General features: G+C 43.0%; 1 protein-coding gene and 1 long non-coding RNA gene across 9 annotated transcripts in view; one reads left to right on the top strand and one right to left on the bottom strand.

The window, feature by feature from the left end:
- Positions 1 to 156: 156 nt before the first annotated feature.
- LOC310673107 lies at positions 157 to 4,417 on the top strand. The gene is made up of 2 exons (XR_014508858.1): positions 157 to 422; positions 1,385 to 4,417. It is a non-coding gene; the product is annotated as an uncharacterized lncRNA (long non-coding RNA).
- Positions 4,418 to 5,044: 627 nt separating this feature from the next.
- Positions 5,045 to 11,519, bottom strand: part of NEURL1B (neuralized E3 ubiquitin protein ligase 1B) — a 180,863-nt gene continuing 174,388 nt past the window's right edge. For 3 of the 8 annotated variants that reach the window (XM_083430843.1, XM_083430844.1, XM_083430845.1), the window contains one exon: positions 5,045 to 9,963. In XM_083430843.1, coding sequence (XP_083286969.1) covers positions 9,719 to 9,963 — 245 coding nt within the window. In that variant the 3' untranslated portion in view covers positions 5,045 to 9,718. The remainder of the gene's footprint in view (positions 9,964 to 11,519) is intronic. The other 5 variants (XR_014508765.1, XR_014508768.1, XR_014508764.1 and 2 more) reach the window with 3 other exon arrangements.

Raw genomic sequence — 11,519 nt, 5'->3', positions numbered from 1 at the left:
ATCTTGCCAGAGCTAAGTTTTTACCAAGGTTGTACTGTTTCCTTCTCTGCCATGAGAAATGGGAATAATGCATTATCTCAAGCGTGAATTTATTAAACACGCACGGGGGGGGGGGGGGGGCTTGCTTCTGCCAAGGCTAGACCTGTTGCAGTAACCTTTTAACCTTTTGGAGTAGTTTGAATGCTCAAGCAGCAATGGGGATACAAGTGGTTTGTTAAACGTTCTATAAAGCTTGTTCGAAAATAAAAAGTCCTTCACCCAAAGTTTTCACAATGAAAGGTAGTAAGCTGTGGTGTCCCATAAGGTCCTCTTTGTTCATAAATTACCTGCAGCGAGGAATTGTGAAGCGGTCACATGTGTGGATGGCATCAAAGGATCTCAACTGGACTGCAAAGAGCTCCAAAAGTGTTTGTCCAAACTGGGTGAGTATGCAACAACATTCCTAACTTCGTAGTACATATGGATGGGATTATCCATGGGTGGTGACACTGCTGGGAAGTTCAGTGAAAATGTGGGGTCAATGTACAGCATCAGGGGTAGCAAACTACACCATCCACCTCTGCCTGCCATGCGTAGAGTGGCTGGGCAGCTGCTGGCCTGTCTGCAGCTGCTGCTCAGCTGCAATGGTCCCTTGCTCCTGCTGCTGTTCCCAGCTTATCCTGGGCTGCTCCCCCACACCCAGGCATGGAGTGCAGCTGCTGCAGCGAAGCAGCAGGTGGCTCTCCAGCAGTTTATTGGAGCATCAGTGGCCTTCCATACGCCACTATGGGCGCACCACTCCTTATTCTGAGGCAAGGGTCCTTCCTTAGCGTGAGGCATTGTCATGGTCAAAGCAGTGTTGGTGGAGGCCATTTCTGTGGCTATCTCAGCTTCAAGGTCTCACTCAGAGCACAGCAGTGAGGGCAAGGATGGTTCTACAGCTAGGGGGGGATGGCAAGTCAATCTATTGTGCCAGTGCTGTGATCATATGAAGGTGTGCCAAAATACCCCACCCCTTTCGGGGAGGGATTGCTATAGGGTAGAATTCAATGTCATGCTATGGCAAATGTCCCTTCTGAGCCAGTGTGTGCCAACGGAAGCCCTCATGCAAGACTTGTGCTGACAGTACTTATTAGGCGAATCCCATCCATTGTGTGTGGGAGGGGGTAGAACTCAGAATCATCCAATGAAGACGGGGCATCTAACTGGGCATGGAGTGTTGATGTGCTGCTTTGGGGTAGGGGCAGGGAGAAAAAGAGAATGGAGCATCTTAACTCTACATTTTGCTGCATTTCTCACTTACACCTATGTATGTATGTAGATAGATTTTCCAGTTTATTTGCCCAATAAACAATGCAGTATAGAACAGAAAAAGAATGTTGTGCCACTTAATATCATTTTGCAGGAAGGCAAGCAGTAGGGAGGGTTGTCATAAGGCCTATAGCTGGAGTCTAGATGTTCCTGCAACAGTGGCATCCAGTATCTTTGCTCCAGGCCAACCTCAAGAACAGGGAGATGAATTCAGGGGTAAGTACTAAGCCTATTCACCCAGCTCCTCAGAGTCATCCTCCTAGGCTATATTGCTTGTTAAATTTGCCATCCCATGGAGTAGTCCCCCTGTTGCTGAGCTATTAAATTACATGCTTGTTTGGAAAAAAACGAAGTCTCTCATATACTACTTTAGAAATTTGTGCACAGATCAAAAGCTTGTGCGGCTTCCAAGAGAAGTTAAGTCATTCAGTGGGGATCACTTTGTTTTGCACATCGCTCCAGGACCTAACATTCTGGACTTACCAACAGTAAGAAAGGAGCAACAGTTTCGAGTTCCAGGAGGGAAAGATAAGGAGCCCCTTTTGTGCTTATGATATGACCTGCTTCTAGCCTTGTTTAGTGCAGTTCTGAGCTTCAAATGACCACTATGTGGTGCTATTAATGCAATTACCCAAATCTTGTTTCCCCCATTGCATTAAGCCTTGTAACTGTCGAGTAGCACCTGTTAGCTAGAGGCAGCGGTGGAAGTGAATTTCTGGCCTTCAGCTGCTGCCTTTGATCTCTTCAGTTAGTCCCTGATAAATTACTCAGAAGCAACGTAGCAGAAATGGAAATGCAGAAAGCTGAGTAGTTTTGCATGTGCCTTAAGGCTTGGTTATAATTACGTATGGGGTGCCTGACTCTCAACAATCCTGCCCTTGTGCTGTTAGGAGCCAAAGGAATGGCAGTGCTACTTGGCATTTAGCAGCCCAGACCCATGTTGTATTGTAGGAGATAAAGGCTTCTTATTGTAGTATATGAGGTAAAAGTCATGGTGAAGACCAGAGGGCTAGTATTATCAACTGACTGCAGGATGGCTTCCCATACCAACCCCCACCTTCAGTTGTCCTAGCACTCCAGTTGCAAATTTTACTTGGTTGAATGTCTCTCACTTTTGCCTTGTTCCTAAATTGTGCTTGGGCTTGACAGACAGCAAAGCACATGGCAAGGAAGTATCTTGGGCTTGAATTGACTGATGGGGAGCCACTGTATTCTGTTCACTGTAGTCCAAGCTGCACTGTGGGTGGCAGCCAACCTTACGGTGTTAATAACCCAAAAACCCATCAAGTCTCAACACTGGCTTCCTTCCCAATGGAGAGGAACATGGAGCAGATTGCACCACACCCAGAATTCCCTGGAGCCCTGATAAAGAGAAGGTTCTTGGCAGCAACTTGGGACTTTGACCTGTTATAATAATTAAACTGAAATTCAAATGCATCTACCATTTCCAGACAGCATTAACTTCCATGCTTGTGTCCAAATAACCAAGCAGGTTGCATTAGAAGTGGTTTTAGATTATTTACTTCCATTGTTTGTTTGTTTGTTTGTTTCTCTCTGAGAAACTAAGACCTGGAAGGGCCACCTAAATGAGCAACAGCACAGTGGGATGGAAATGATGGAAGTATTGTGCTTTTCAAGCCGTGTTCTCAATTACATTAATTGTGACAGAGACACACTTTTTCTGGTTGCTTGCCCATCATTGGTCTTTTATTTGCTCCCAAGAGTTGTTGAAATATGTACAGGAAGTCCAAGTCGCGCGTCTCACTTGTTTCCACACATAACTGCTCTTAAAGTGGAAGCCTTCCATGATTAGCTTAATGTCTGAAAAGTGTATAAACCCAGTAATAGACAGCATGGCGAATTTGTGAAAATTCATTTTGGCAGAGGTGACCATGTGAGTAGCAATTCTATGCTTCAGTTAATGGGATATAAGGCAGCACAAGTGTACACAGAACTCGTGTTACATTCTTATGAGCAATCTCCTCTGATATTAGCATCTAAGATGGTATCCTGCTTTCAGGGCCTGATTGTTTACGTGTCCTGATAGGGTTGCTTAAATGTTGACATGTTTTTTGTCTGCTGACTTTTCAGTTGTTTTTAACTGCTTTTTATTGATAACTTTAATATTTCTTGGAAACTGCCTGGAGGTTTTATTACAACCAAGTGGTATATAATTCTGTCCTTATTAACTCAAGGACAGAAAAGTATTATCAATTAAAAACCTTTTGCACCTTCAGGTAATTAGTTAGCCTAAGATGTTACAGTTAAGTCTTAGTATTTTCACTCTTTGCAAGAAATATGCTAATGCAAAGAGACGGTGCCCAGTTATTGAAGTGACTGAATGTCAAGCAAAAATGGTTTGGGAGTTGTCTCTACTGTATGCTTTTTGTAACCTTCCAGGGCCTCTCGCCATCCTTCCATGTCACAAGCATTAGAATCTGTCAAATTATCTACAGTGAAATGGAAAATGATGTGACAACCTAGCTTAACGTAAGCCTGGGAGGATTTGCCGACAGCTACAGGTAGGCAAGGGACCATGACTCCTTTTAGAGTTGAAAGATGCTGAATTGATAGCTTCTCTTTTTTTAAAAAAAGGCTAGCTGTCTTGCATTCTGATATTGTTAGTGTCTGTGGCCCCACTGTCTGTGTCATATGTAGAGGAGTGAGGACTCTTGCGCAGGAGCAGAGTGTTGTGATACAAGTGGTAAAGTCACTCTTGTTAGTGTACTTTGGAGTGGTGGAACCAGAATAGTCTTTTCAGCTCTCGTAGTTGACATGGTAAATAAACATTGAGTTTGGAGGATATGTTGGATCCCCTTTTGGGGCTAACTCCTGCTAATTTTCCATACTGGCTTTGCACATAACACCTTTGTGCGTGAGAGTAGAGTGAAAAGGTGGTTTACTCTGCATTGGTGACACGAAGCAGTATGGGTTACTTCACAAATTTCAGATATTGAACACTAGCCAACATTTTGCTTATCACCCTTCTCAGGTACAGCCTGTGTACATTTCCCAGTAGTCAGTTTATTAGCAGGCTACTGTGTGTCATTCATATCCCATTTCGTTCAAAAACAGATGGTTGTGTATGCAGATCCACAACAATCCCTCATTCTGATAATTATCTCCCCCCCCCCAAAAAAAGCTTTTCTTTGCAAGGCTTAGCCTAGTAACATAGGCTTGTAAAGACAGAAGGAAACCTGTCACTCTTATACTTACGGTTAGTTTCTATAGTTGGTATGTAGTAATTCATGGTCAAAATTACCTTAGTGTGCAGAGAGAGGCCCTTTCACAGAATGTAATTCAAACTATGAACACCACTTGACAACTTGATCATTGACTTCTTTGCAAAATTTACACAGTGATCTGATATAAATGAGCCCATTGAATCTGTATGGAGTCCCTTTGTGCGAGCTGTGGTTAAACTAGGAAGTCTCCTAAACATCAAGGATCTCAAATCAGCTTCAACCCAGATGCTGGGTTGGTCTAAAGCAGGTAACCATATTGTTCCAGTTTGGACAAAAATGGTAAACAGTTTCATTTGTGGCTTCCTGGTTTAACCACAGCTCACATGAACAGGCAAAAGTCATGAGGCATGGTCATCTGAATGCTGGCCAGGATCCATTGATCTTTTGATTTGTTCTCATTTTCACCCCAACTTTTAACAAGTCACCTTAACAACAGGACCAGTGGTAGTCCTGCATATAGATTGGATTTTTACCAGAGGCAACAAAGGGTACTACAGGTGCAGGCAAACTTAAGCAGCAAATCCCTGTTTATTGAAGGTGAAAGGTCTGGGCAAGAGCCATCAAAGAAGTTTCAGGTTGCAAGGAGCTGCTTCTAAAGCCTATAACAGACATGCTCTCTGCTTTTACCATTTTTTCCACTTCAGGCCGGTGGGAATATTTTACAAGCCAACATTTTATTTGTTTCATAAAACAGGTAAAATTTTATATTAATGTAAAACAGAACAAAATAAAAAACATACACACACACACTACAGATCACAATGCTAGAGAGTATTAACATGTAGAGAAGTGCAAACTTCCCTCCCCAAAGAATCTACATTGAAAGTTCTATTACAGAGAGATTAAAATCTGGCTTGTTTGAGAATGTGATATACAGATCACTGTCATGAACCAGAAAAATATCAAGAAGTTTCAGAAATCTCAAAACTTTTTAAAAAGCTTTTATACAAAGAGGAGATGGGGAGGAGGACGGCAGCAAAGTTTCAATTAAAACATAAAATTTTCACTCCAATATAAAAAAAGAGCAAAGTTCTTGGTGAACACATAAAATTCTATAAAAACTACCAACCATCTATTAGGGTCTTTTTCTCGCTCCATTTTTAAAAGTAGCATTAAAAAGGATAAAAAGTGCACAGACACCTTATAAGGCACAAACAGATCTTCTGAACAGATACTTTTCTCAAAACAAAACAAAAAAAGCAATAGCAAGAACAAGTTGCTAAATAGCCTCTACTTCCTAAAAGTTGTCTGTCAGAGTTTGAGAATTCCTTGTGAGACTGGAATAAGTAAAGCTGCATGTCCATTAACGCTGCTTCCCCAGCTTGCTTCACAGCAACGCTTAGGCTGTGGACTTAACTCTGCCTAATAAAGCCCATGTCAGATGCTGCTCCTTTTGGGCAGTCTGTTCCCAACAGAAAAGATTAAACACCACGTGTCCTTTCCTCCACTTATTTTGAACTATCATAGGTCTACAAATTTCTTTTCAAAATACCACTGCAGTTGGAAGCTAGTAAAGTAAAAAGGCACACCTTTCCAAGATCGCTTGTAGCACAACTTGTCAATGCAGAAGTAAGCTCCGTTGAGACTAATGGGACTTACTGTCAGGTGTATGCGGTGTATAGGCTTGCTGTTTGGAAACTAGTTCTAGCCCAAGGGTATCTAAGGGCAATGCTCAGGGGCGCTTTGCTATGACACCAGAAAGGGGATGGGAACAATCCAACCCCAAGTTACACAGGGAGTTGGGAGTAGAATGGAAGGTAGTGATCAGTACTGATCAGCACCCAGAAAGCAAACCCACTGACTACTAAAATTGTCACCCTTCCTTAGAATTACATCTGCAAAAAATATAAATTTGTTGACTTCTTTCTGGTAAGCTTAACTCTAGCTGCAGTGATGGCAGCTACGGCAAATAAATTTCATTCAAATTAACTCTGATTCATAGTTATGTCGCTCAGTGGCATCTTAGGTAAGCAGGATGGAATTGAGGATGGAATTGAGATGCTAGGAATATAATCATGCCTTTTCCCCGGCAAACATCTGGCACTGTGGTCATGCGCAACTAGCAGCACCTGAAATAGAGTGAGCGGAAAGATCCCCCTTGGAACACATGTCACTAAGTGGGCAGCCCCTTCCATGTTGCTGGCTTGACTCAGCTTCATAGTAAGGTAAGAAGTTTTGCTTTACACAAGTATCTCTATGAAGTATTAACGGCAAATAGCAAGACAGCTGGATGGTGAAAAATAACTTTTGGAGGATCTGCCTTTCGTGCACAGAGCTTGACAGCAGTGCCAACAATGGCAATTAACTTAGCAGGTGATTAAATAATTGCAATCAGCTGAGTGGCTTTGCCTTTCTCTCTGCTTTTTAACATATTATTGTGCAACTAGTAGCCCAAGTTAAATCTGCTCCCTTTCTCAATTCATGCATCACATCTCCTCTGCCCCCTAAACTTTTCAGCTGCCCATCATTAACACGCACAACAGGGTCAGAAGCTCACACCAGCAAAAGCTGATGGTGGAGGTCAAGAAATGCAAAGATCCACTCTTTAAGGTGGATGCAACAACCTGGAACCATCTTGTGATGGGGCAGTGTTACTTGCTTTAACAATGCTGCTTGCACAATGCCTCCCGTGTTATGCAGTTATAGCATTATCTGCATTATTAATGGTCTCCTCCATGGTTATAGACTACAGCTGGCAGTGCAAAAATTAAATGTAAATACTCATGGAGATTCTTAATCACTGACTAGGACTCCTGTTTGGTTTTAGGAGGCCTCAGTTACTTATCTCATCCCAAAGCAGTTGCATTCCATGTAGGCAAAAGTTGTTTATAGAGTAACTGATGGCATTTTTAAACTAACCTCGCTGCCCTTCACATTTCCGTATGGTAATTAGGATACTCAAAACTATTGTAAAGTTACTGGAAGTCATCATGCACCACAGTGTTGTCCCAAACCACTCTAAAATGGAAAAGAAACAGGCTTTCCTGTTGACAAAGATATTATCTGCACCTTAAAGAAAACGGAAACTCATCTGACTTGTTTGATGCCTTTCCTTATGCAATATGTAACTGTAGCCAGTGGCAATTTAAGACTGCTAGGATTGTGTCATTGGCATTCACTGGCTTCCAGTGCAGCCTACAAACGATGCTAGTGCAGCAACTTTGCCAGAAGCTAAAGGTTAGAAAAGTATTTAAACTAAAGACAGAGGAGAAAAGAGGCTCAGCTACCCAGTGAGGTACAGCTACCATGTTGCTCAAAGGACTATGAGAAGCTTAGTCCACACATTTTTGTCTACAAAGCACTCCGTATTCCTTAAACATAATTTGTCCCTCTAAAGCCATTGCTGTCTTCCACCTTAAACTATGTATTATTTTCCCCACTAAGGGATCCACATGCCTTGTCATTTATGGCACAAATTTGCACTGGCTTACATTTCCCTTATGGACAGCGCAGCATATCAAAGTATGCTGTCCAAAAGGAAAACTGCCTTCTTCCTGCTAGAAGGGCCCCATAGGCTCAGAATAGCTGTTTTATGGAAAAGAATGCAGCCATATATTGGGGCTGAGAATGGCTCCTAGCAGGCTCCCAAGGGTCACAAGTAAGCATTTCTGCCCTGGAAAGACCTACAAGCTGCTCCACCACAGTAGATCCTAGGATCTCATCATAAATCAGATAAAACATCAGGATTACAGCTTTAGAGCATCTGTTGCACAATGGAATGGAATGCCTCTATTGAGGTGGAAGCAGCAAAAAGCCTGCTCTGAATAAATTCTACTGCTTTTAGATGGCAATGGGACAGGTTGCCTATGGGCAACTACAGTTGTGTGCACTGTAGTAGGATGCTGCCACACAAAGACTGAGCAAGGAAAGAGAATCGGCAGATAGGTCAAGCAAAGTTGCTTTATTGCTTGCATGGCACCTCTCCCCTAAAGCCCCAAGACATTTCACATCCCATTCAGGCTAGTGTAGAGTTCAGAGGTTCCTATAACCACAATAAAAATGCATTTATCTTAAAAGCCGGAGCATCTAATAATAGCTTGCAAATTCTTTTTCCAACAAACAATGCCAAGAAAAGGGCTTTTAAATTTCAGTAAGATGCCTCTATTGTGGAGTAGATGACAACTTCCTGGAGAGGAAGAAATGAGAGATTCCACATGGCTGCATACTTTACTGACAAAATCTCTGGGGAGTAATAGAGGAAAACATCCATCAGCTGTTTGCACCAATTTCTAGAGAGGGAACTCTGGACGTTTGAAACCTAACAGTCCCCATCAGCTTTCTTTCTTTGTAGCTTGGTTCTAAGCATGGTTACTAGCTGTGACGATTCAGAACCACCATGCAGCTGCTTCTCTTGTGCATGCAGAGGCTTACTCCTACCAATACGTTAACACTCTCCAGCTACAGAAGTGCTTCACAGTTGCTCAGTGCAACAGGAAGCTTCAATCTGTGACTTACAAAGGAGGAAAGTGGGGTTGTTTACTTGCTGTGTTCCAAGGACGTCGATAGCTTTTTCTTCACTATTCCTCATACCTGCTTCCCCTGTTGAACCATAAATGAGAAAAAGTGCCTTGAAGGAAGCAAATGTCATCCATTGCCTATTCCCCACTATTTTTACAAGATGACAGGAGTCATTTCACTCCACAGTGCCTCTGTTAAATCTACCCCATATATTCCTCCTTGTTTGAAATTGCCTGAGTGCTGTTTCAGTAATTAAACTGCCTAATTCAGTAAATATCCCATGATTATGGTGGGGGGAGGTGCCCAGAATTATTATTAATTCAAACAATTGTTTTCTCCAGTACTTTCCGCCCAAGTGGGGTTCACTGTCTATTTTATGTTATTTTCTTTTGCTGGGTGGAGAGAGACTCCTCATGGCAAAGGTACTTACAGCTCAGCCCCCTACCCCTACCTTAACCCAGCAGAGCAGCATCTTGATGAAGCTCTTCCCACTCAGCAGCTGTACCTTCGGCATCTACAAGGACCAGAGTGTTTCCCAGATCACTTAATTATCCCTGATTGGTTCCTACTGGTCAAAACACGGAAATATAGACAAAAGAGCCACTCTGTAACCAGCACAATAACCCATAAGCGGTGACGGTACGTTGTGGCAATGAGTAACAACATTCTTCCTCCTGCCCCCTCGCCCCCTCCACACACACCCTCAGGACGGCTGGAGATGGGGTTTAAGGGCGGTAGATTTTAATAATGTCTTTGATGACCCGTCGGCAGATTGGGCAGCAGGCATTGAGTTGTTTCTTCAGCTTAAGACCACAGGTGTTGCAGAGGCACATGTGTCCACAGGTATAGATCACCACGTCCACCTCGTTGTCAAAGCAAACGGTGCACTCGCCATTCTTGCTGCTTGACGGCTCCGGAGGTGGGAACACGGGAGACACTGGAGGGCTCAGAGGTGAACTTGGAGCAGTCACTGCAAAGAATGGGGAACAGAGAAACCTCGAGTCAGAACCACTTCCCTTTAATCTGAGCCTCTTATGTCAGGCTGCAAAGAAAAATGGGGAACGCAAAGGGTTGCTTGCTTTAGACAAAAGTGCTATGAACAAAAAGGTTTGGGGGATGTTTTAAAACCAGCAACACTTTGACACAGAGAGGGAACAGCAGAACTCAAGAAATGTTTGCATATATACCCTTTGTGGGAAGTAAAACCTCTATCAAGTCTGTTTCCACATCCATAAAAACTACAGTTTCAAACAGTTGTCATTTAGGAGGTTTTTAAAGATCAAAGACATGCAGTATGACTTGCAGGGGGTGCTGCTAGATAGACTTTGTCTATCATGATTTGTCACTGCTGTGGCTGTTGCAGCAACCACTTATCCATTCCGTTTCGCTGCCTGGCAGTCACGCCGGCTGCAGCAACTTTCCAAATACGGCATTTGCAAGGTGTGGGGTACTTTCTTTAAAAGTCCATTTCTAAAGTGCATAGCAGAATATTCAGGTGAATTTCATATTAAAACTTATCACAGAAACAAGCTAGCTTCTTTAAAAATTATTTACAGTAACCGGTACAGCAGCTCTGCATTTAATGAATGGGATTTGGGGCTGTTCATAGCTACCTGGCGTTAATATTTGTATGGTCAGAGATTTCAATAAATAAAAGTACTAAGAAATTGTTTTCAATCATATACTTTGTATTCTAAAGCTCCATTAATAGAATCCTATAGCATGAGATTTGAACCAGCAAAGGATGTTTTACCAGCTCTTAATATTTCTGGAGCAGAGTAGCTCATGATGATAGATTAAGCAGTATTGGCTTTCATCCAGCTGTGGTTCAGTGGTTGTGAAGTCCATATTTCACTCATCATTAGGAACTTTAATCCTTGCAGGATTTCAGTAGCACCATGTGGAGTGACAGTTGAATTTTGGGTTGTTTTTTAATACAAATGATTTTGTATTGCATTTCATGTTCTATTTACCCTGGTTCTGCAAAAACCACATGTTACAGCCATAGCATAGGACAGCTCTTCATACACAAGGTCATTTCTTGTTACGAATGTCACATGGGGACCATATGACCCCAACCAAAGGAGCCCCTTCTGGAGCAGTTCATGAAACCACTGTGGGAACAGACCAGGTCTGAGGAACCTGTGGCCCTCCTGATGTTGGACTCATGACCATTTCCATCATTCCCATTCATTGGCCATGCCTGCTGGGGCTGATGAGAGTTGGCATCCACCAAAGATTCCCCACCCTTGAGATAGACAAACAATGGCTCTGTGGTAGCACTGGGCCAGCACCTTGCTCCCCTTCACCTAGAACAGGCTGCCATGCAATGGTTTTCCTGTTCAGGTAAAGTGGGGCATCTACTCTTGGGAGCCACCGTGGTGTAGTGGTTAAGAGCGGTGGACTCATAATCTGGTGAACCGGGTTCACTTCCCCGCTCCTCCACATGCAGCTGGGTGACCTTGGGCTAGTCACACTTATCCGAAGTATCTCAGCCTCACTCACCTCACAGAAGGGAAAAGGAGA

The sequence above is a fragment of the Podarcis tiliguerta genome, assembly GCF_965153285.1.
Source record: "Podarcis tiliguerta genome assembly, chromosome: 2".
Classification (NCBI taxonomy): domain Eukaryota; kingdom Metazoa; phylum Chordata; class Lepidosauria; order Squamata; family Lacertidae; genus Podarcis; species Podarcis tiliguerta.
The sequence above is the reverse complement of the archived record's forward strand: the minus strand, read 5'-3'. Positions and strand labels throughout refer to the sequence as shown.